Source organism: Eschscholzia californica, unplaced genomic scaffold (genome assembly GCF_041429995.1).
Source record: "Eschscholzia californica isolate CP2 unplaced genomic scaffold, dmEscCali1.0.p SCAF_3, whole genome shotgun sequence".
NCBI classification, from domain to species: domain Eukaryota; kingdom Viridiplantae; phylum Streptophyta; class Magnoliopsida; order Ranunculales; family Papaveraceae; genus Eschscholzia; species Eschscholzia californica.
In genome coordinates this window covers 49303928-49329785 of record NW_028238420.1, presented here as the reverse complement: position 1 = coordinate 49329785, position 25858 = coordinate 49303928, and the positions used below count along the sequence as shown (strand labels likewise).

The 25858-nt window shown below is 40.2% G+C and overlaps 2 protein-coding genes across 2 annotated transcripts in view; both read left to right on the top strand.

Annotated features, from left to right (window-relative positions):
* LOC147551267 (putative disease resistance protein RGA3) overlaps positions 1-25858 on the top strand; it is a 59033-nt gene that overhangs the window by 18833 nt on the left and 14342 nt on the right. The gene's annotated exons all lie outside the window — the stretch shown is intronic.
* LOC147551268 (disease resistance protein RGA2-like) lies at positions 7737-11748 on the top strand. Its single transcript, XM_086672557.1, has 2 exons — positions 7737-10998; positions 11115-11748. Exons 1-2 carry the CDS (start codon positions 7848-7850, stop codon positions 11432-11434), a joined length of 3471 nt encoding a protein of 1156 aa, XP_086528683.1. The 5' UTR covers positions 7737-7847; the 3' UTR covers positions 11435-11748.

Below are 25858 nucleotides of genomic sequence, written 5' to 3'. Positions count from 1 at the left end.
AATTCATTGTTTCAGAGTTACAAATGGAGTTAGTTGCTTACATATTGAAGATTGCAAAATCTGTAATATTTGCCATCTCAACCACTCACATATCTCAATAATCTATGGATTCAAGGTATGTGAATTGAGAATATTGTCCTGGTGGAGACATTTGTGATAGAGTTGAACTTGGATTTGTTTGAGTTGGTACAATTTGAAATTAGGGTCCTGTTGTAATAAGTGAAAGAAGTTCTGTTGATCTTTACTCTGTTCTTTGTGCCCGTGCTGGTTGTGATGTAGATTGTTGCGGAAGCGTAAAAGTAATGGAATCCACCATTAATTAATAAACTAAACTAACGAAATAAAACTGATAAAATAACGATGAACAATAAACTTGATTAATAACAAACTTGGTTGATAACATTCTCTGATCTGGTTAACAAAGACAGACTAGACTTCTCTTATATAGAGATTGTACTTTCCTAGATAGACTCAAATAAGGAAATAAGATAACTACTAATAATACTTTCCTTGATTGCTAAGACTCATAATTATGGAAACCCTAAATACTTAATTATAGAAACTACGCTAATGTAGCTTCTTGACCGTGAGGCCCACTATTACCATGGCCGTGAGGCCCAATAGGAAGATGGTCTCCATCAGGTTGTGAGGGTGAATAAGATTTTATTCTTATTTTTTGGTGACGGTGATCCGGTCATAATCAAGAAACTATGTCAAATATGATTTCATGTGGCTGTGATAAAAAGATAGTGTGAAGTAGAGTTACAGACTTTTAACGCCTCCCAATGGAAATTTAAAATTCTATAAGGAGAGAGAAAGTGAAGAGAGAGAAAGTGAGGAGAGAGGTGGCGCTCGGTGTTGGCTTGCCTCCGCCATGGTTGAGACTTCGGTTTCTGTAGAGGTGGACAAGAAGATATTCTGGTTCGAGAAGATGAACCCTAAATTCACTAGGGTTCGGGAGATCCGTAACTCCATGGAATGGTCCTGCAACTTACCAGTAGAAGGGATTTTCGGTCTGGCATGTTTCGTAAGGTCAAAGGCATACAAGTTCCCGTCGTTGAAGGAGGACATGGAAAGGAGGGGAAGATGTAGGGATAATGGAGTCGTATAGTTCTGGGAGACGAGGGAAAATAATTTTGATCCGTTCATCAGAGTGTACCGTACAGGTGGCAAGGAGAATGCCCGAAGTTCCTTCTGTTTTCCAGCTGGCGTTAATGGAATCTTTTGGAAGATTATTGCAGATCACCTAGATCTCACGCTCCTTTTTTCCCAGAAATCAAAGACCATTATTCTCCGCCGGCTTAATGTCAATGGGTCCTTACCTCCGCCGGATCAAGTGAAGAGTTCGATACCCATTCAACCCCCATTACCCATCCACCTTCCCGAGACCAACAACCCCCATTACACCATCGATTCATCTTCGTCTTCTGCCAAAACCAGTCCTAAACACCTTCATCATTCCCACCTTAACAACAACCAATCCAAGTCCACAACCCTATCATCTTCGACATCTGTCAACAAACCGGGAATATCCTATTTTCCCATAGCCAATGCATGTCAAGTTCAGAACATATCTTTTCAACCAAAACTTCACTCAACCTCTTATAAATCAGCCCTTCTTCAACAGAGACCTTCTAAAAACCCTAACATATCCATCTCTAAAAGTACCAAAACTGAAAACCTTCATTGCTCTGCTATGGCCTTGACCCCTAATGGAACCATCAGTTGGGAAGACACGGTTTTTGGTGGAAGCTACATATGCCATTGACGACTGGGGGAGTGTGGAAGATTTAATCAGGGGGATTTTGAAGACTGGGGAGGTATCTTTGATCCCTTTTAACAGGGTTCGAGCAGTAATCAAGACTAAATACAACACGAAACCCCTGCTGGATTTAGGCGAGATTCATCTGTCTCAGGTCGAGAGGATGTTCTTTCGCCGATGGCCCCCGGATTGTAATCAGGTCAACTTGTCCATGTGTAGGGTCAATGTGAAGATTTTTGGCCTCCCTTTCAACCTTTGGAATGAAGAGGTTTTCCATGATATTGGCGAGACGTTTGGAGATTTTTTGATGATTGATGAAGATACTAAGTCTTTCAAGGTGTTAGCTTTCGCTTCTATTTACATCAGGTGCGACATCACGTCAAAGATACCGGAGAGATTGATCCTTCTGGACAGGGGGATGTGGTGGAAGTTTTTCTCCACTGTGTGTTCTCGCCGGAAACTATGGTGTCGCCGGAAAGCGGTTTGAGGTTTTTCGGGTCAGCTCATTTCTCGGATGTAGAAGACCGAGGTGACAGTGATACAAACCAGTACATCAGGGAGCAATCCAAGGAGTTGACTATTGCTGAAGAAACGAGGTTCAATAGCTTGTTAAGGGACCCTCGTAAAGAGAAATGGCCGATGGGGTCTGATCCTATTACCACTTCGATGATAGATCAAGGTCTCGTCTCGTCAGATGATATGGTGGCTGAACCTCCGATCAATGTATCAGAGATAAGTCAGGGTACGGACAAATTTCAAATTTCAGCGGCGTGCGCCGAAGACAGAGGTCCTAGGCCAGGGGAAAAGGTTGGGGGCCCAAAGAAGACGGGCCCAGCAAAGAAAAGGTTTAAGATATATTATAGATCCAGGAAGAGAAATAGAAAGCCCAGGAGGGTTCCTAGGGCGCCCCCTCTCCTGATCACGGACTTGGGTAAGGCCCTAATGGATTCTTTTAAGGGAACCATGGGCAGAGACTTTCCAAGGATCTCCAAGAGTATTACCCTTGACAAAGAATGGACAGGTGCCTTTTCTCCCCCTCATCCAGCCGTCACCCCAGCTAGTATTCTATCTCATGATTTGTCAGTAGCGGTGATCAACACGAGTATGGAACAGAGGATGGAGGAGTTCTTGGCAACATGCAAGGAGTTGGGTTTTGCGTTGGATCAGGAAGGGGCTAAGAGGAAGATGGAGAACCTTCTTAAGTTGATAGGATCGGATCTCAAGGAGAACTTTGACAAGGGCGAAGAAGACTTAGTACTGTTTACTCAACCTTTAGCTACCATGGGTCCAGAAGTAAATAATCTAGGGAATTTGGGGGAATCAGAAGGGGTCATCGACAGTACAGAGGCTTCGCCTATGGATAGTGATCTTGCAATGGTGATTCATACTCCGGTTCAAAATAGGGTTTCAGTCGATGGAGATAAGACTCCTGATCAGAGCAGTGGACAGAAGAGGGCAGGAACAACATCTAAGTTAGAAAGGGAGGCTAGAAGGCTAAAGTGGACGATGAGGGAGTCAGAATCAGGAGGAAGTAGGAGGACTCGTTCGTGTTCAAGGGTGGTAACTCGTCTTGATTATGTCAATTAACTTCATCAGCTGGAATATTAGGGGTTTGGGAGCAGCAAAGAAGAAGGCTGCAGTTAGGAAGTTAAGGATAGAGATGAAGGCGAATTTTGTGTTTCTTCAAGAAACTAAGTTAGAAAATATTAATGATGTTCTTGTGTTTAGTCTTTGGGGTAATTGTAATGTGGCCTGGTGTGCTTTACCGGCTACTGGGTCGACAGGGGGTGTTCTATGTATGTGGGATCCTTCTTATTTTGCTTGTTCCGACAGGGTCATAGGTAGTTTTTCCATTTCTCTAAAGTTATGTAATGTATCAGATGGTTTTGAATGGATGGCTACTTCGGTTTATGGTCCGTGTATTTCCTCGCTTAGGGAGTCATTTTGGAGTGAATTAGATTCAATTTATGATCTTTGGAATTTACCTTGGTGTATCGGTGGGGACTTTAATGTCACTAGATTCGAATATGAGAAGAGGAACAAACATTCCATCACCTCTAAAATGAAGAGATTCGACGAATGGGTAGGGAGAAATGAGCTCATTGACCTTCCAGGGAATGGGATGGCTTTCACATGGTCCAACAATCAATCAGTTCCGGCGATGAGCCGGCTGGACAGGTTCCTAATTAACAAAGCTTGGGAGGATCAATTCCCTTCAGTTTCTCAGATTATTCTGCCGAAGCCTTTGTCGGACCATGCTCCCATTCTTCTGAAATCAAATATCAAGACCACAGGTAACCCTCCTTTTAGACTTGAAGATATTTGGCTTTTGGATGTGGACTTTATTCCCCAGGTTAAACTTTGGTGGGAGGAGATGGATAGAGATGCTTCTTTTTGGGCTAAAATGAACATATTGAAAGAAAAGGCAAATAAATGGTCAAGAGAAAAATTCAAAGGTCAGAAGGAGACTTTGGCTAGACTCCAGGAGGGGATCCACAATTTCGACAAATTGGAGAAAACTACTAATTTGTGTGATGAGGATCTTTTGCTCAGACAGAGTATGAGAGTAGAGCTGGAGAAAATTCTTAATCTTCAGGAAATTAGTTTGAGACAAAAATCGAGAATCAATTGGCTTGAGGCAAGAGACAGGAATTCAAAGTTCTTCCATGGAATCATAAATTGTAGAAAGAGGTCGAATCGGATAGCAGCTTTGAGAGTAGGCGATGAGCTTATCATGGAGGACAAGCAGATCAAAAGTCGGGTGGTCGAGCACTTTGCAAATATATACAAGGAGCCGGCTATGTGGAGACCTGGTGTGGGGTAGTCTAAACTTGCCTTTGATTTCAAATCTCCAAGCTGAGTCACTGGAGGGGGATTTCTCGGAGGAGGAGGTCCTTCTCGCAATCAAAGATTTGGCGAAAGATAAAGCTTCGGGGACGGATGGTATCTCCATCAAATTTTACGACAAATGCTGGAGTATTATTGGGAGAGACTTTATGAAGGTAATCTCGGATTTCTGGTTCTCGGGTAGTTTAGATTGAAGATTGAATCAATCGTTCCTCGTGCTCATCCCTAAGAAGGATATTACAGATTCATTGAACGACTACAGGCCGATAAGTTTAGTGGGGGGACCTTATAAGATCATTTCCAAGGTTTTGGCAAACTGACTTAAGTCGGTTCTGGAATCCATCATATCTCCTAATCAAGGGGCTTTTATTAGTGATAGACAAATTCTCGACGGGGTTTTAATTGCTAATGAATTGCTGGACCCCAAGATGAAATCGAAGTCCTCGGGTATTATGGTTAAGGTTGATTTGGAAAAAGCTTACGACAAAATCAGTTGGGATTTCCTTTACGACATCATGACTAAGATGAGTTTCAAATATAAATGGAGAACTTGGATTTTTAACTGCATCTCATCGGTTTCGTTCTCGGCTTTGATAAATGGTACTACGTCGTCGGTGTTTATGAATTCCAGGGGGATCCGTCAAGGAGACCCATTGTCGCCTCTTTTATTCTTGCTCGTGGCGGAAGTTCTTAATTGTATGGTTAAAAGAGGGGAAGAGATTCAATGGTTCGATGGTTTCAGGGTGTCTGATAATGGAACGCCTATTACCCACCTACAATTTGCGGACGACACGTTATTTTTCATTAAAGAAGACATCAACCAGATCTGCAAGCTAAAAGACACTCTCATATGGTTTGAAGCAGCCTCTGGTCTTAAGGTAAACTTCGGTAAAAGCCAAGTGATTGAAGTTGGCGTGGAGGGCTTAGACGACTTGGCTGCGACTTTTGGATGTGTTAAAGCATCCCTCCCTATTTCCTATTTAGGTCTGTCGTTGGGGTTCTCTTATAGATCTAAACACCTATGGGATCCAGTCATTGAGAAGGTGGCTAGACGCCTCTCTCCGTGGAAGGCAAGACTTTTGTCAAGAGGGGGGAAATTGACTCTAATTAAGGCGGTTTTATCGGCTCTTCCTATCTATTTCTTATCTCTTTTCTCGGCTCCGGTCTCGATTTGTAATGAATTGGAAAGAAAGTTCAAGGATTTCTTTTGGGATGGTGAGATGGACAACAAGAAATCCCATTGGGTGGCGTGGGAGATTCTTTGTAAGCCGATCGCTCAAGGGGGCTTGGGAATCAAAAGTCTGAGGAGGATGAACGATGCATTATTATCTAAATGGCTATGGAGATTCGGTAAGGAAAAGAACCTTCTGTGGAGGAAAATTATTAAGGAAAAATATGGGGAAGAGGAGTTAGGGTGGATGTCGAAACCACCTAAAAAAGCGTATGGGGTCTCGGTTTGGAGGGGGATATATAGTAGGTGTCATAAGTTTCATTCCATGTCCAAGATTAAGGTCGGGGACGGAAAGAATACGAGTTTCTGGGGTGATATTTGGGCTAAGGACACATCCCTTAAAGAAGCGTACTCGAATCTCTTTTTGCTCTCCGAATCGAAGGATGGGACTGTTAATGATTACTTTGACATTAACTCGAAGGTTTGGAGGGTGGATTTTAGGAGAGGGCTCTATGATTGGGAGTTGGAGGAGGCTAAAAGCCTCTTAAACGACTTAGAACCGTTCTGCCTCATCAATCAACCAGACGCTAGGGTATGGATTTCAAACCCGGATCCGGAGAAGGTAGAGTTATCAGTAAGAGCGATGTTCTCACTTTTGTCAAACCAGGAGTTGGAGTCTAAACCGGTTTTTAGAGATGTTTGGAGAAAGAATATACCCATGAGGGTGAGTGTGTTCTTATGGGCTGTGATTTGGGAGAGGATTCCAACCATGGACAACTTGAGGAAACGGGGTTTCATATCGCCAAATCGATGCGGTTTTTGCGGGAATGATGAAGAATCCTCCTCGCATATATTTCTCCATTGTGACACGGCGAGGGGCGTATGGAACAGATTCATGAGTAATATCGGGATTGTCTGGTGTACCCCCAACTCCATTACCGATCTTATGCTGGCTTGGAAAGGTATCAAAGGTAGTAAACATAAGAAGGCTATTCTCAACATTATCCCTAAAGCAATCATATAGGCAATTTGGAGTGCTAGAAATGATGGAATTTTCAGAGATAAATCCCGATCATCAGAGTACATCTTCTTCGCGGCTAAATGTCTTATTTACCATTGGAGCAGATCGTACAAGTGGGCTAAAGTATATTCGTTTAATTGCATGGTTGAGTCATGGGATGGTTTTTTAGACTCGCTTTAATGGGCAAACCTTGGTATCCGGTGTTCCGGTGTTGTGGTGGTCTATGGAAAGGATGTCTTTGATGTTTTTATTGTGTCGTGGGGGGTCTTTGGAGTGATCCTCATGCGGTGTTTTTCTGTTTTTTGTTTTCTGTCACTAGGCCTAACTAGCCATGTGCGTCTTTGTATTCCCGTTTCCTTTCATTAATTTAATCAAAGTATTCAAAAAATAAAATAAAAAGATAGTGTGTTATGTGTACTTCTGTGACAGGGCCCAGCCCTAGTCGTTAGGAAGCCCAAAGTTGTGAACAAAATCGGCCCTAGTCGTTAGGAAGGCAACGTGGTGAACAAAATTGGAGTTTCCTTCTAGAAAAAAATAAAATCACATCGTAAAATTATGTTGCAAAATTTATAAAGAGAGTGACATTAATTGAATTGAGCTAAAACAGAAAACATATTAACTTTCATTTAAATTTTGGAATTGGAAAACTCTCTTCGATTCATCTAGATCCTTATACTCTAACACGACCTACGGCGACCGGCAAGAAGAAAGTGACAGGATAAAGAGGAAAGAATTTTGAAGAGATAGGTAGAAAAGAAAAACATAACTCGTTAAAGTCTGACAAAAAAGATCAAAAGGAGACCAAAATGGATGATGGTCATCTTTAGGGGCCAAAATGGAATTAACCCAAAGTTATAAAGGTACGTAGTATCATTAGGCATGACAGAATTCTTATCTTGTCTTCAAATACTCCAAGTAAAGTAAATACTCTACTTGGAGTGAGAGAAAATTAATATTCCAAGTAAAGTTTTCACTTTCCCTATATCTACCTCTCTTTCAGACTTCAAAGACAACCAAAAGGAAAGACTAGAGAGATTGCTGCTTCAATGGATCTTCAAGTTTTAGTGTCTCCTTTAATTGAAATTGTTCTTGGTAATCTCGGTTCTCTTATCCAATCCGAATTTGCACTACTCTCTGGTTTCAAACAAGAGTTGGACAAATTTTCCAGCACACTATCCACCATTAAAGATGTCATCGAAGACGCTGAGTTAAAACAACTTAAAAACAAACCCCTTCAGAATTGGTTGAATAAACTCAAGGATGCCGCTTATGATGCCGAGGACATCTTGGATGAGTTAGCTACTGAAGCTTTAACCATCCAAACAATGGAGACCCAGACTTCTAACAATCTTCAGGTATTACATCTCTCATCTTGTATCAATTTCAAACAAGTTAATGCTCGTCGGGAAATTGCGAAAAGAATGAGAAAGGTTCAGAGAAAGTTTGATGAGATTGCCAGAGAAAGGTCGGATTTCCATTTGGAAATAGGAAATAGAGTTGAACCGAGGTCGACTCAGCACCTAGAAACAAGCTCCGTTATAGCCGAGAAAGAAGTCTATGGAAGGGAAGATGATAAAGATTACATGGTGAACCTATTGATAGAAAATACAAGGGTTGAGGAGGAGGAGGATGGAGATCGTCGAGGAGGAGATGCTTCGGTATGTGTCATACATGGAATGGGTGGTCTTGGGAAGACTACTCTTGCTAAAATGGTGTACCATGATGAGAGAATTGTCGGTCATTTTTCGCTTAGATGTTGGGTTTGTGTCTCTGACAACTTCGATCCGAAATTCCTTCTCAGAGCTACTATAGAATCCTTAGGAGGGGTTGCAAATGATCTCGACAACTTAGAATCTTTGCAACGTCGCCTTCGCGAGAAACTTAATGGGCAGAGATTCTTAGTGGTGTTAGATGATGTATGGAATGATGATATGAACAAGTGGGATGTGTTGAAATCCTCATTCAGATGTGGAAGCAAAGGTAGTTCAATTATTGTGACAACCAGACTTGAAAAAGTGGCATCGATAATGTCTACGCTTCCAGTGCGTCGCCCAAAAGGTTTATCCCATGAGGATTGTTTTTCACTGTTCAAGCATCGTGCTTTCGACATGGGAAAGAACGAAATAGAAATTTATCCGAAATTGGAAGCTATTGGCAAGGAGATTGCGCTTAAGTGTGGAGGTATACCCTTGGCGGCGAAAGTATTAGGAGCACTACTTCGCTGTAAAAGAGAAGAGAAAGAGTGGTTGTTTGTTAGAGACAATGAAATTTGGGAACTTCAATTAGAAAATGAAGACACTATCTTGTCAATTTTGAGGTTGAGCTACAATCATTTACCCTCACATTTGAGGTCGTGTTTTGCTTATTGCTCCGTCTTTCCAAAAGATTACATATTCAACCGAGAAGAATTGATTTATTTGTGGATGGCAAACGGTTTTGTTCCATTCAAAGGTAGTCACTTAGAGTTGGAAGATGTGGGAATTGAGATTTTTAACGATTTATTGTGGAGGTCCTTCTTCCAAGACACCTATAACGATGAATTTGGCAATGTGATATCATGTAAAATGCATGATTTAATGCATGATCTTGCATGTTCTATAATGAGGGAAGAATGCTCTGTGATTGGGAATGACAAAACAAGAAATAATACTGGTAATAAAAGATTAAGACATGTGTCTTTTCATCCGCAGTTCTCAAGTTCACTGCAGAGCTATCTTGTGCTTTTAGTGGAAAGATCAAAACCAAATTTGCGCACTCTTCTATGTGAACGCTTTAGAAATGGAACTCATCTTCAACTAAACTTCAAAAATCTTAGAAATTTGCGGACATTAAATTTAAGCAGGATAAATGCAAAGCTTGACCGAATAAGCAATTTGAAGCACTTGAGGTACCTCAATCTCTCCTACACTGGTATAACTTCATTACCCAATAAATCATTTTGTCAACTAAGAAATCTGCAGACGTTGAACCTTAAGAGCTGTAACAAGCTCCAAATGTTACCTAAAGACCTATCTAAACTGAGAAGCCTCAGACACCTATTCATGGATGGTTGTTATGCATTAACCCGAATGCCAAACGGTATGGGAGAATTGGTTAATCTCCAAACATTGAACCTAACTTACTGTCAAAAGCTCCAAATGTTACCTAACGACCTATCGAAACTGAGAAGCCTCAGACACCTATGCATTGAGGATTGTGATGCATTAACCCGAATGCCAAATGGTATTGGAGAATTGGTTAATCTCCAAACATTAAGCTTCTTCATTGTAGGTGCAGAGAGTGGTTCTACTATTGAGCAATTACAAGGACTGAACAACCTGAAAGGAGAATTAACGATAAAAGCAATGAACAATGTGAGAAACGTAGTTGACGCTAAAAAAGCCAACTTAATGGGAAAGCACAATTTGCGTGTCGTACATTTAGAGTGGTCACCGCCAATTAGTCTCGAGCAAGGAAATAGTTACAGCACCAGCGAACAACAAGAAGAGGTGCTGGAAATTGTTGTGGAAAGCCTCAAACATCTATCTAATTTGAGTGACCTTTCTATAAATGGGTATGGAGGTGCAATGTTTCCAAGTGGTCTATCATGCATCTCTAATTTGGTCAATATCGAACTTTTTGATTGTCAAAGGGTGGAACATCTACCGGCGCTTGGGCTACTACCGGTACTTAATATTCTTAAATTATGTAAAATGGATTCGGTGAGATACATCAGGGATGAGTTTTATCATGGAAATCATGTTGGTCAATCAGGTTTCGTCTTCTTTCCATCACTTGAAGAATTATCAATATCTGAGATGCCTAGTTTGGAGGAATGGTCGTCACCGTCATCAGAAGTGGAAAACGGAATAAAAGAAGATAGACAAACTTCATTCCCCCACTTTACAAACTTAATCATCTCTGAGTGTACCAAGTTAAGAAAAATTCCCCAGTTGCAGCTATCTTTAAGAGTCTTACGGTTATTGAATTGCGTAGAATCATCCTTGGTAAGCTGTTTAGAAAGTTGCCCCCTTCAACTTTCTGATCTTGAGATTGCTGAAGTTTACGATTTAATATCCTTTGGGGTATCAGGGACGACAATGATGATGACACTGCAAAATCTTACAAGTCTTGAGATAAGTAGTTGTGATAAGCTAAAGAATCTCACTAAGGAGCTTTATAATAATCTCACTTCACTAACTGAATTGACCATCCAAAGTAAGTGATCATTTATTTTCTTTGTCTCGTTTTATATTTCCAGTTTTCGTTGCATGAAATCAAAGAAATCTGATAACAAAGAAGGTCACTTGTTATGTTTTATTAATTTTTTGCAGATTGTCCGGAATTTGAGTTCACAGCGGATGAGTTTTACAACCTCCCTGTTCTTAGTTCTCTGTATCTTTTTTACCTACCTAAGCTGACATCTTTGCCGGGGTGGATAGCCAACCTCACAACACTTGATACCTTACAAATTCAAGATTGCTATAATCTGAAAAATTTGCCCTCCGAACCACTCACATCTCTCAATGATCTACGGATCGTAGATTGTCATCCAGATCTACACAGACAATGTGAAAAGGACAGGGGAACCGATTGGTACAAGATTGCACACATTCCAAACTTGACACTTAAGTTAGAAAGAGAGGTTGCATAATTCATTCATTGTTTCAGAGTTACTAATGGAGTTAGTTACTCGCACATTGAAGATTGCAAAAATCTGTAATATTTGCCATCTCAGCCACTCACATATCTCAATAACATATGGATTCAAGGTATGTGAATTGATAATATTGTCCTGGTGAAGAGATTTGTGATAGAGTTGAACTTGGATTTGTTTGAGTTGGTACAATTTGAGATTAGGGTCCTGTTGTAATAAGTGAAAGAAGTTCTGTTGATCTTAACTCTGTTCTTTGTGCCCGTGCTGGTGCCTTGTTGTGAGGGTGAATAAGATTTTATTTTTAATTTTTGGTGATGGTGATCCGGTCATAATCAAGAAACTATGTCAAATATGATTTCATGTGGCTGTGATAAAAAGATAGTGTGTTATGTGTACTTCTGTGACAGGGCCCGGCCCTAGTCGTCAGGAAGCCCAAAGTTGTGAACAAAATCGGTCCTAGTCGTTAGGAAGCCCAAAGTGGTGAACAAAATTGGGGTTTCGTTAGACAAAAATAAAATCACATCGTAAAATTATGTTGTAATATTTATAAAGAGAGCGGCGTTAATTTACTTGAGCTAAAACAGAAAACATACTAACTTTCATTTAAATTTTGGAATTGGAAAACTCTCTTCGATTTAGATATGTTTCCTTGATTTCTTGCTCCAACTTAGTTAGAGATTTATGAAAGAAATAAAATTAATAGAATATAACACTTTCTTGAAATGTATTCAAAGGAATGTTTATATGTTAAGAACTGTTGTAAGAAAATAAAAAATTTGAAAATGTTGGAACCCATCACTAGTATCAATTTATTTTAATAAATTATTTTAAACATGATTTGCTTGATATAAAGAAAAAATCGAAAAATCAAACATCCAATGTATCTATACTAGTTGAATCCATACCAAATATAGCATCATCCATTCAGGGGCGGCCCGTGACCAAAGCCACCAAAGCGGCCGCTTTGAGCCCCAAATAATCAAGGGCCTCATGTTTCCTATTTCCTATGTAACTTTCGAAAAATTAATTATATTTTAAACCAATTTCAAACATAATTTAAGGCGTAGTTAAGTGGTAAAGAGTTCAAATTTGGATAAGAGGTCAAGGGTTCAATTCTCCTACCCTTTGCATTGTTTAAATTTTATTTAATTTTTTCTAATATACAGTGTATGGGACCCCAATTTTAATTTCGCTTAGGGCCTCCGATATAATTTTGAACAAAAACAGAACTAGTTAAATGATCCTTCAATATTAGATATGTGTAGTGTCTATTGGAAAAATAGATAATGCAGAGGCAGGGTTAGAGACTTACTCTTGTTTTTTGTTATAGAGTTAGAGACTTAATTGAACATGGGTCTAGTGGGAGTTTAGGACTAGTAACAAGCCCTAAACATTTCTCATAAGAAAAAAAAACTCTAAATCATTGTGCGGGAACTCCATTGACGTTTAAAAGCAGACTTGTTCTTATACATAATCATCTACTGCTAAAACATTTGGGCCCTTTCTAAATTTAGGGCCCAAAGCGACTGCTTTGGCCACTTTGGCCTAGGGTCGCTCGTGTTGTGTCTCCTACGGTAATAATTGTACGTTGTAGGAGTTGGAAGTCTTTGGGGCTTCGACTATAAGTATGATGGTAGTATTTTAGAATGTGATGTATTGTGGTGGACTTGTGACAGTTTACTGACGAGTACACTTAGGCCACCTACTGATAGTAGTTAAATTGAGTCTAGAATTTGGGTTACAAGTATGTTTCCAAGCGTCCACTATTATTTGACTTAGTGGTTGGACATTCACTCCGCATACCAGGAGTCCAAGCTTGGTTCCCGATGTATCAATGCCATGTATGATGTAATTTAATGATTCTTCAATCCATATGAAAAACAAGTGTGTACAAGCTTGGTTCCCGATGTATCCGAACCACCTAACTCGTCTGAATCAAATGGACCTAAAATCAACTCAAATAAGTCATTAAAACGAGTCGGACATTAAACAAAACAATTTGGAATCTGACTTGAGATTTGGAACCTAACTCGAGTCAATTCAGACTTTTGAATCGGATATCAGCTTCGAGTTGTATACAAGACAAACGCTACATAACTTTAATCTGGTTAGATCTTGAATGAGCAATTTGCGAAACAAAGTTGAAAAGAATGTTTGTCAATACAATAATGGTTACAATAGTCCCCCATGAGAAAAAGGGTGATCTAGTAACCAAGAGTAACATGTCTAGGTCCATTCCACTCATCACTATTAGTTTTGAGTTGGATGACCACAAATTTAACATGGTAGAACTAGGCCCATACATTGATAAGTTTAAAAGACACATTTGTTTAAGTTCACCAAGAAAAGCATGCGGCTCTCTTGAAAGAAGCCCCCTCATGTGGGGGCGTGTATGCAGAAAATGATACCTAGTAACCGAGAATAAAATGTATCTTCACTTTGTGAACCTTGACCAAGTCACTCTGTCTTCAATATTATATTCATTGCCTTAAAGAAAGACCACTACCTACATGAAGGTAATAATACTGATTAAAGAAAGACCGTAACAACTCTCTTATCTTGATCAGCCTCTTTTTCTACCTAATATTCGAAGTAAAGTATTTATTTTCCCTTTCTCTACCTAATACTCTTATATCACTCTTGTTAAACAAAGACCAGACAGAGAGATGGGTGCTTCAATAGCTCTTCAAGTTTTAGTGTCTCCTTTACTTGAAACTGTTCTTGGTAATCTCCGTTCTCTTATCCAATATGAATTTGCTCTGCTTTCTGGTTTCAAACAAGAGTTGGAGAAATTTTCCAGCACACTTTCCACCATTAAAGATGTCATAGAAGACGCTGAGTTGAGACAACTTAGAGACAAACCCATTCAGAATTGGTTAAATAAACTCAAGGATGCAGCTTACGATGCCGAGGACATCTTGGATGAGTTAGCTACTGAAGCTTTAACCACTACGGTATTATATCCCTCATCTTGTATCAATCTCAAACAAGTTTATTCTCGTCGCCGGGAAATTGTGAAAAGAATAAGGAATGTTCAGAGAGAGTTCGATGAGATTGGGGAAGATGCTTCGCTATGCGTCATACATGGTGTGAAGAGGGAAATACCTCTTGAATGATAATAGCTTGAACACAGAGAGAGAAGACAAGAAAGAGAGAGAGAGAGATATGTATGAGAAGATTTCTATGTGTATTTTATTCATTGGTTTACATGAGTATTTATAGGTTTACAAGAGATTTACATATAGAAGTAATCTAAGAATATTGGGAAACTTCCCTTTACATGAATATTACAATCATTAACAACTTTCTCTAATAACAAAACCGACCAGGGTTTGCTTCTTGCTCTTGGTTGGTCGGTCGGCTATGCATGCTTTGCATGCTCTCGATCGGTGGGCTTATCCAATGGGCTGGCCCTGGTGCTATACTTTAACACCCCCCCTCAAGTTGGAGCAGAAAGGGATGTGAGGCCCAACTTGCCAATAATCGACTTGAATGCATCAACTTCTAGTGGTTTTGTAAAGATATCCGCTAGTTGTTCAGAAGTCGGTGTGAAACAAGGAGCGATGATATTTGCTTTGATCTTTTCTCGAACGAAGTGACAATCAATCTCAATATGCTTTGTTCGTTCATGGAAGACTGGGTTATAGACGATATGGAGAGCAGCTTTGTTATCACAGTGAACCTTCATGGGTGAAGAATGTGTGATGCCAAGATCTTTGAGAAGGTACTTCAGCCATTGAAGCTCACTAGTGAGATGTGCTAGCGCACGGTACTCTGCTTCAGCAGAAGATTTAGCAATCGTTGGTTGTTTCTTGGATTTCCAAGAGAGTGAGCTAGAACCCAACATAGTAAAGTAACCCGTGGTAGAACGACGAGTGGAGGGGCATCCAACCCAGTCAGAGTCACAGTATCCAGTGATGTGAAGAGAACTGAAAGAAGAGAGAAGAAGGCCATGGCCAATGGATTCTTTGAGATAACGAAGGACCCGATGAGCAGCATCAAGGTGAGTAGTGCTGGATTTTTGGAGAAATTGACTAAGATTATTGACCGCATAACAGATATCAGGATGTGTTACGGTGAGATAGAGAAGACGACCAATCAGCCGTCTGTAAACGGTGGGATCTGGAAGGGGATCACCATCGGAAGGACTGAGACGAAGCTTCTGTTCCATTGGGAAAGGAGAAGGACGACATGCCAAAAGACCATAGTCTTTAATGATGTCAAGGGCATATTTGCGTTGGCAAAGGATTTAAGTTTGGAAATGGCGGATTCATCATTTCCAGTGATGACAATATCATCTACGTAGACTAGAACGTATAGATGTACGAAAGATGTGCAGAGAGAAAATAATGAATAATCAGAGAGGGATTGTGTGAAACCCTTCTTGATAAGGACGGATCAAAATTTGGAAAACCATTGACGAGATGCCTGTTTAAGGCCGTAGAGAGATTTCTAAAGGCGACAGACTTTGGACTCCCCCTGTTTGGAGAAACCGGGAGGTAATTTCATGAAGATGTCATGAAAATCGAGACCCTCGATTTGTGTGTATCCTTTCGCTACAAGACGGGCTTTGTAGCGTTCAATGGAGCCATCGGCTTTGAATTTGATTTTGTAGACCCATTTACATCTAATTGCCCTCTTTCTAGAAGGGAGGTCCGTAACGGTCCATGTGTTATTTGATTCTAAAGCGGCAATTTCTTTAGACATTGCCTCACGCCAATGAGGTGATTTGACGGCTTGAGAAAAAGAAGTGGGTTCAACGGTTGTGATTACCGAATTGAGAAAGACTTGATGAGAACCCGAGAATTATTCAAAATTTAGATATTGAGTAAGAGGGTACACCACATTAGAATCCGGGTAAGAGTGACAGATGTAGTCATTGAGATGAGTGGGTGGTCGGCGGTTGCGTGTTGGCCGTGGAGGATGAATCGGACCATCGGGAGGAGGCACCCCTAGAGATGTGGGTGCGTGATCGATGGGGGATGAAGTCGGGCTCTGGGATTGGTCCGTGAGGTACCCCGGGGTGCCCGAAGAGGAGTTGCTGTCGGGCTGACCCGAAGCGGAAGGGACAGAGCCGAAAAGCTGAGGGAGTGCCTATAGGCACATCAGACGCTTGATGAGAGACTTGACGAGGAGGCGATTGTGATGTCCTCGGAAAATTAAAAGTACCATCATCGTGGATGGAGACCATTGGTCGGTAAGGAGGAGGAGAAGGGATCGGATGTTTAGGCAACATCGAAAATTTATCTTCGTAAAAAAGAACATCAAGAGAGGTGATTATTTTACGAGAATTCAAGTCGAAAACGCGATATCCTTTTTGATTGTGGGGATAGCCGACGAAAATACCCGGAGATGCTCGGGAACCTAACTTTGTTGTTACCAAAGGACGTCTAGTATAACATAGACATCCAAAAACCCGAAGATGGTCAAATTTGGGAGGAGAACCCAAGAGTTTTTCATGAGGAGAAATGTCTTGTAATGTTGGTGTTGGCAATTTGTTGATGAGATATACTACCGTTAGAACACATTCACTCCAAAAGGAAGTTGGGAGATGGGCTTGAAGTCGTAAGGAGTGTGCTACTTCCAGAATGTGTCAATGTTTTCTTTCAACGATGCCATTCTCTGTTGAGGAGTATGAGGGCAACTAATTTGATGAATAATGTCGTTCTTACGGAACCATGATTGAAGTTCATGGTTCAAAATTCCATACCATTATCAGATCGGATTGATTGAATTTTTGGAATAGGAATCGTTCCTTGTCCTGATTGTAAATTGGAGATGGAAGAATAAAATTGAGTTGATATATAATTAGAAAAATTCTTGATAAATTGAGTAGTGTCGGATTTGTGTGACATTAAAAAAATTCAAGTGCAACGAGTAAAATCGTCCACCAAAGTTAAGAAATAACGACAACCAGAGTTTGAGGGGACGGAGAAAGGTCCCCATAAACCGTCCACCAAAGTTAAGAAATAACGACAACACTGAGAAATCTTCTCATACATCTCTCTCTCTTTCTTGTCTTCTCTCTCTGTGTTCAAGCTATTATGAGAAGATTTCTTTTTTTGTATGGTCACTGCTTTGGGAAAGCTAAAAATTTTCCGGGGAAGATGGTGCAAAATAAAAAAACGCAAACCAAACGCACTTTGGAAGTCGTTGGCCGGCGATATAGTCATCTCTCTATTTTCTTTCTCCCTCTCTCCATTCTCTCTCTCTCTCTCTCTTCTTTTTTTCTCTCTCTCTCTTCTCTCCTTTCTCTCTCGAAATTCCGGCGAAGGGAATGGTCCCTTCGCCGGAACCTTCGATTATGGAGAGAATTTACGTTACTCTTAGGCCAAAACCTCTCTCTCTAGAAGATGAAAAGACTGGCCCTTGGAAGATTTCAGGCAATTCCATCTTCATCTCTAATCAATCCAGCAAATTCTAATCTGGTAACCATTTCTACTATTTCTCTTTCATTTTTTTTGTTCGATTAATACCCTTTTCTTCTAGGGTTTTAGAATGAAGTCTTACTGTATATAGTGTTTCATTTTTTAGATCGGATTTTCAAAGAGGATTGTCGGACGTCTGAAGTTTATGAAGCCCGTAGATCGGGTTCATGCTGCAGTAAGGGGATTTAATGGCGATACCCATTCTCTCTAAAACCCTAAAATTACGTGCTCCTGTAAATGATTACCCGTGTTTTTTACAATGTTTGATTGTTTTCCCTTCACACATTTTTCTAAAGGCCAGCGCTTTGGGGAAAGCTAAATAGTTTCCGGGGTGTGAAATTTTAAAGGGAATATGCAAAATTTTGAAAAGTTTCCGAAGAAACATATTTTATGGGGAATATGGTTCAAAATAAAAAAACTCTCTACCTCACCTCCCTCCACCTCACCTCTCTCTCTCCACCTCATCTTCTCTCTCTCTCTTCTCCGATTAGGTCGCCGGCCGGAAAATTTTCCGACCGGCGACCATGAAAAAAAAAAAAAATTCAGTCACTCTGTCTCTCTCTCTCTCTAGAAACTCCGGCTAAGGGAAACCCCTTCTCCGGTTTCCCTTCGCCGGAGTTTCTAGAGGAGAGAGAGATTGCGTGAATTCCGGCCGGCGACCTAATCGGAGAAGAGAGATAGAGAGAGAAGATGAGGTGGAGAGAGAAGATGAGGTGGAGAGAGAGAGAGAGAGAGGTGAGGTGGGGGTTTTTTATTTTTCTCTCTAACAACTTACAAAACAAAATTGTCAAACAAAATTGACCAACTTTTGACCAAGTCTTCACACCCCGGAAACTATTTTGCTTTCCCCAAAGCGTTGGCCTTTTCTAAATTGATCAATTCATGTGCCAGTTTTTTGTATATTCTTTTCTTAATGTTTTCCTAAAGAGAACATCTCAGTATCTCACTATCTCACTGTATATATGAAGGCCACCCGACATTGAATTTGTGTTTTGGCAATAATAGCTCTATGATGCAAGGAAACTATATTAGGGTCTTATTGATAATAGAGCTATAGCTGAGTTGTTACAAAACAGAAAAATCTGTTACAAAGAGTTAGTTACAAATCAATATAGTTTAAGATTGTTAGGAAGTTTGTTGGGTTGATTATTATTCAAAAATCAGTTATGACTAAACCTAAGGGTGTGTTTGTTTCCCAATACTCTCCCTTAAGCTGAGGGGAGAGGAATGAACCGAAAGCTTAGCTCGAAGAATATTAAATCGAACAGAAGAGAGTCCCTTAGTAAACACATCAGCAACTTGATCTTGTGTGCACACATAGAGAATCTGAAGAAGTTTCGAAGTTACCAACTCTCTTACATAATGATAGTCTATCTCAACATGCTTTGTGCGAGCATGGAAAACAGGATTCGAGGCCAATGAGATAGCTGAAATGTTATCACATAAAATAGATGGAACATCATGGAGAAAAATGCGAAGGTCCTGCAGAAGATAAGTGAGCCAAGTAATCTCACCGGCAGTGTGAGCCAATGATCTGTACTCAGATTCAGTAGAAGATCGAGCTACTGTAGATTGTTTCTTAGCACTCCAGGAAACTGGATTAGGACCTAAGTAAATTACATAACCCCCTGTTGATCTTCTATCATTATAATCACCAGCCCAATCAACATCACTATAAGAATTTAGTGAAATGGGACCTTTAGTAAATTGAATTCCATGAGTGATTGTTCCCTTTTTAAATACCTAAGAATTCTCTTAGCTGCAGTGAGATGAGGTACTCGAGGACTATGCATGAATTGACAAACTTGGTTAACTGAAAAGGCTATATCTGGCCTTGTCCAAGTAAGATACTGAAGTGCACCAACCATGGATCGAAAAACTGTTGGGTCTTCAAGTAAAGAACCAGAATATGGATCAAGCTTCTCTGAGGTGGAAATGGGAGTATTACATGGTTTAGCCCCTTGCATATATGTCTTTTTAAGAAGGTCCAGAACATACTTAGACTGAGACAGGAACATACCATTAGTATCTCTAAATACTTCCAGCCCCAAGAAGTAATGTAAAGAACCAAGGTCTTTCATGGCAAAAGATTGCTTAAGTTGATCAATGATATCTTGCTTAAGAGATAATGAACTACCAGTAATGAGTATGTCATCCACATAAACAAGAAGATAGACGATATCAGCCTTGGTTTTAAGAACAAAAAAGTTAGAATCAGATTTAGCTGTTTGAAAACCCAGGCCTAAGAGAGCTTGAACTAGTTCCTCATACCAGGCTCTTGGAGCTTGTTTAAAGCCATACAAAGACTTTTGAAGTTTGCAAATGTGATTAGGCTTATCAGGATCAATGAAACCTTGTGGCTGTATCATGAACACTTCTTCCTTGAGAGTTCCATGAAGGAAAGCATTGGTGACATCCAACTGTGTCATATCCCAATTAAAGTGAAGAGCAAGAGATAAAATAACTCTTATTGTTGATGGTTTAGCCACATGACTAAAAGTATCATTGTAATCAATCCCAGATTGCTGATGGAAACCCTTTGCCACCAACCTAGCCTTATATCTCTCAATTGTACCATCTGCCCTTTGTTTTATCTTATAAACCCACTTGCAGCCCACAAGATTTTCATTACCAGTAGAAGGAACCAATGTCCAAGTCTTAGTTTGTAATAGAGCATTAAATTCAGTTGTCATAGTTGCTCTCCACTTCTCCTCTTTGGCAGCTTGAGTATAGCAAGAAGGAGTAATTTCAGAACATTGAGAAAGTAATGCCATTGGGAGAGGGTGTTTAGCTGCAGTGAATAGGTTGATTTTGGGTTTAAAGATTCCTCTCTTTGCTCTTGTTTCCATTGGATGAGTATTTTGTGGAAAAGAAGAATCAGGCTGAGAAGAAGAAGAGGACATATTAGGTGAGGAAGTAGTATTAGAACCAGGAGAGTTGCATTGGGTGTGGAGTTGAACATCAGTGGGAATAGGGGTGGATTGTTCTGAAGTAGGTAGATTAGGCTGAGAATTATCAGTTGTGGATAAAGGCAAAGAGGAATTTGATGTAGTAGGAATGGAGGGATTTGATGTAGTAGGAATCAAGGGATTTGATGTAGTAGGAATGGTTGAATTATCAACCAAAGAAGGAAGTGGAGTAGTTGTTGACTCAGAAAAATCCGAAAAGAGTGAAGAGGGAATAGGAGAGACCACTATATCTGAATTGACTTTGTGTGATGAGAATGGAAAGCACTGCTCATTGAAAGTAACATGTCTAGAGGTATAGACTCTTCCTGTTGTTGGGTCAAGACATCTAAAATCCATGTGATTGAGACTGTAACCTATGAAAACACAAGGTATGCTCCTGGGTTCTAGCTTATTGTGACTGTAAGGTCTTAACCAAGGAAAACAGAGACACCCATAAGCTCTAAGATAACTGTAGTTGGGTGGACTCCCATATAGTTTCTCATAGGGTGAGATATTATTCAAAGTAGCAGTAGGCAGTATATTGATAAGGAAGACAGAGGTCTGAAAAACTTCAACCCAATATGATGTAGGAACATGAGAATGAAAAAGAAGAGACCTACTTGTTTCCAAAATGTGTCTGTGTTTCCTTTCAACAGTGCTATTCTGTTCTGGTGTGTGAGGACATGAAAATTGGTGGGTAATGCCTTGAGAAATAAGAAATTCTTCAAGAGCATTACTAGTAAATTCCCCTCCTGAATCAGTTCTAATGAATCTGATTTTAGTTTGCAAGGCAATTTCTATTCTTTTACTGAAATTAACAAAAGAAAGATAGAAATCTGATTTATTAATGAGAGGTAATATCCAACAGTACTTGGTAAAATCATCAACAATAGTAGCAAAATATCTAAAACCACTTATTGAAGCAGTTGGTGAAGGACCCCAGAGGTCAATGTAAAGCAAATGCAATGCAGAAGTGGTCTTGCAAGAAGAGGGTTGAAAAGGAAGCTTCTTAGCTTTAGCTAATTGACATTCACTGCAGAAGAATGTGAAGTCTTTATTGTTGAGAGGAAGATTACTTGTGTTGATGATACTTTGAAGAGTTGAGAGAGAGGGATGTCCAAGCCTTTGATGCCAAAGTGATGGTGAAGTAGCTTGAGAAACAAAGGCAACAGGATGTAGAGAGGCAGCCTTGTGAGCAGATGAAAAGGCAGCTTGATGAAGTGACAAGGGATAGGTTCCATCTTTAGGTTGCTCTTGGAAAAGAGTCTTTCCTGATTTCTTGTCCTTCACAGTGAGTTCAGTATCAGTAAAGGTAAGAGCACATTGATTATCTTTAGCAAATTGAAAAATAGATAAAAGATTTTCAGAAATATCAGGCACATGATGTATGTTATTAAATTTGAAGAGATGATCATGTGATGTAAAACAAGAAGAACCTATGTTAGAGATAGGCAAACCTTGTCCATTACCAATGTGAACTCTGTCAGTTCCTTGATATTGAGTTGCAGACTGAATGTTAGAAAGATCAGCAGTCATATGAGTAGATGCACCTGTGTCAGTATACCAATAGCTGGAGACTGATTAGAAGGAGCAGCATACTTAGCATGAAGCTTAGCAGGTGGTGTTTTCCCAATATAGCTGAGATTCATTCTATTAAAGCAATCAATAGCAAGATGCCCAATTTTTTGACATATTTGACAAATTGGTCTATCTGAAGATGATGAATCTTGAGAACTTTGTGAATGATGACCAGATGAATACTGTGGTTTACCTCTACCCCTGCCTCTATTAGATTGGTATCTTCCTCTGTTAGAAGATTGGGATGGAAAATGGGATAAATTTTGAGCAGTATAGGCTTGTGGAGAAGAGGATGAACCTTGAGCCATATAAGCTTGATTTGGTGTCTCAGTAAGAAGAGAATTTTGAACATTTTGTGATTCAAGAATAGAAACTTCATGACTTAACAGAAGACTATGTAGTTCGTCAACAGTAACAGGAGGAGTTCTTATAGAAACTGATGTTTTAAAAGATTCATACTCTGATGTTAATCCTTTTAGAGTTAAAACCACAAGATGTTTATCAGGAAATGGAGCTCCTGCAGCAGCAAGTTGATCAGCAATTACCTTGATTTGTTGGAGATAAACACTCATAGATGAAGAACCTTTCTTAAGTTGTTGCAGACGAGATTGTAATTGTAATACATGAGATGTTGAAAGCCATGAAAACTTGTGTTCAAGAGATAACCAGAGCTCACGAGATGAAGATACTCTAACAACATAAGGAAGAAATTTTTCAGAAAGTGAAGAGTTTAACTAGATTAGAAGTGTTTGATCTCGTTCGATCAATTCAAAATAAGCAGGATTGAGGATTTCCATGCCATTAGTATCAATAATAACCTTTTCTGGACAAGATGAAGATCCATCAACAAGGTTTAAGACACTATACCTTCGTAACACAGGCAGAAACAGAGATTTTCAAGTGATGCAGTTGTCAGATGTTAATCTAATTGGGACTAGATTCACGATCTGATGTGTAAGAGGCGGTTTTTCATGGCTTGGTTGAGGCGGTTTTTCATGGCTTGGTTGAGGCGCTTCAAACTGATATTGGCGGTTTCCAATTCTAAATTATTGAAATTGGTTTCCAAAATTGGAGAATCCCACCGGCTTATATTATAATATAAATAGGGGTCTTGAGTCTTTGTAATAATCATCATCAACACAACTACTCAACAACAACTCTTCTTTAGAGAGCTAGAGAGAGTGAGCAAGTGAGAGAGATTTTGTTCATAGTTTTGAGCGGTGTTTAATTTCTCGATCGTCGAAGATTTAGTATAGAAGGTTAATTTCTATACGGTACCATCTTGGGACGAACTTGCGGGTTGTGTGAGTCGTCTTCATCTATCCTTCAATAAAGATTTCTTGTTCGCCCGAGGACGTAGGCTTTAAAGCCGAACCTCGTTAAATTCTGTTCGCATATTTGATTTTGGCTTAGCTTTTCGATTAATCTTCATAATCAGATCAATTTCTAGGTAGGTTCGATAGCTTCCGCGACTTTTAGTTCTAACAATTGGTACCAGAGCCTTGTTTGAGATTGAACGAAAAGAAGATGGGATCGAGAAGTGGTACGGTCAAATCAGGGAAATATGAGATAGAGAAGTTCAATGGGAAAAACGATTTTTCTTATTGGCGGATGCAGATGAAGAATCTGCTAATCTCGCAGAAATTACACAAGACGTTGACGGAAAAGAAACCAGGAGATATGTCAGATGAGGATTGGGAGGAGTTAGATCTCGAAGCACGGGCCACCATTATGTTGTGTCTTGAGAGGGACGTGGCGTTCCTAGTAGACGGAGAAGCAACGACGGCGAGTGTGTGGTTAAAGCTAGAAAGCAGTTTCATGACGAAAACTTTAACAAATCGGGTCTACTTAAAATCCAAATTATTCACATGTAGAATGGAAGAGGATTCTTCTATTCAGGAATATGTGAATAGGTTTGACAGAATTATCTCAGATTTGAAGGATATTGATGTTAAGGTTGAAGATGAGGACCAAGCCCTCATATTATTACTTTCATTGCCTAAATCCTATGAGAACCTTGTTTAAACTTTGATGCTTGTTGGTGATAGTCTAAGCATGGAAGAGACGAGAAATTCGTTATTAGCGGATGACCTTCGTAAGGTTGCTACTAGCAGTATGGCGTCGGGTGGAGTAGACAAGGATCAAGCACAAGAGTTGTTTGTAACGAGGGGGGGGAGTAATGAAAGGGGAAAGGGAAAGGGCGGGAAATCTATATCCAAATCTAGAGGCTCTTTCAAGAAAACGTGCTTTAGTTGTGGTGAGCTTGGCCACTTTAAAGCGACTTGTCCAAAGAGAAAGTTGAAGCAAAAGAACGAAGACTACAAAGGGAAACAAGAGATGCAAGAGGCGGGATATGTGTCAGAAGACCCTGACGAATGTTTCTCGGTGACAGAGATGTCTGAGAAGATCTCCGATAAGTGGATGCTTGATTCAGGGGCGTCACACCATATGTGTCCAAATAGGGAGTGGTTTACTACCTATAGGAGTATAGATGGTGGTACAGTTATACTGGGTGATGATAGTATATGTAAAACTGTGGGACTCGGAACAATACGTATCAAGATGCACGATGGAGTGGTGAGAACATTGACGGACGTAAGACACATACCCGATTTGCGGAAAAATCTAATTTCCCTTGGTGTGTTGGAGCGAAGCGGCTGAAAGATAATTATAGAGAATGGCTCCTTAAAAGTAGTTAAGGGTTCTTTGGTAGTAATGAGAGGTACTCGTTACGGTAATTTATACAAACTTTTGGGGACAACAATTACATGAGATGTAGCAGTAGGAATCAATGGAAGGGATCCAACGGCTTGTACGAGGCTTTGGCATATGCGCCTTGGGCATATGTCGGAAAAGGGTCTATCTTTGATGTGCGGCAAAGGCTTGTTGAAGGACATGAAGAAGCCTTGCATGGAGTTTTGTGAGCATTGTGTGTTCGGGAAGGCACACAGTGTGACGTTCTCTACAAGCAAGCACAGGAGCAAAGAGGTGTTAGACTACGTACACACCGATGTCTGGGGACCGGCAAAGTTACCTTCCAAGGGTGGTTCCAGGTATTTTGTTACATTCGTTGATGATCATTCGAGATTTGTCTGGCTTTATTTTCTGAAGCATAAGAATGAGGTATTCAACACATTCCTGGTGTGGAAAGCAATGGTTGAGAACAAAACTGGTCGAAAGCTGAAGATGTTAAGGTCGGATAATGGGACCGAATACACGGATGGGGCATTCAAGGAGTTTTGTAATCAGGAAGGCATTGTGAGGCACTGGACAGTAGTAAACACACCTCAACAGAATGGAGTCGCAGAGAGATTGAACCGTACACTACTTGAGAAGGCTAGATGTATGCGCTCCAATTCGGGATTAGACGTAGAATGGTGGGCAGAATCCGTTGCTACAGCTTGTTATATTGTGAACAGGTCTCCACATTCTTCTTTAGATGGCGGCATACTTTACGAGGTGTGGTC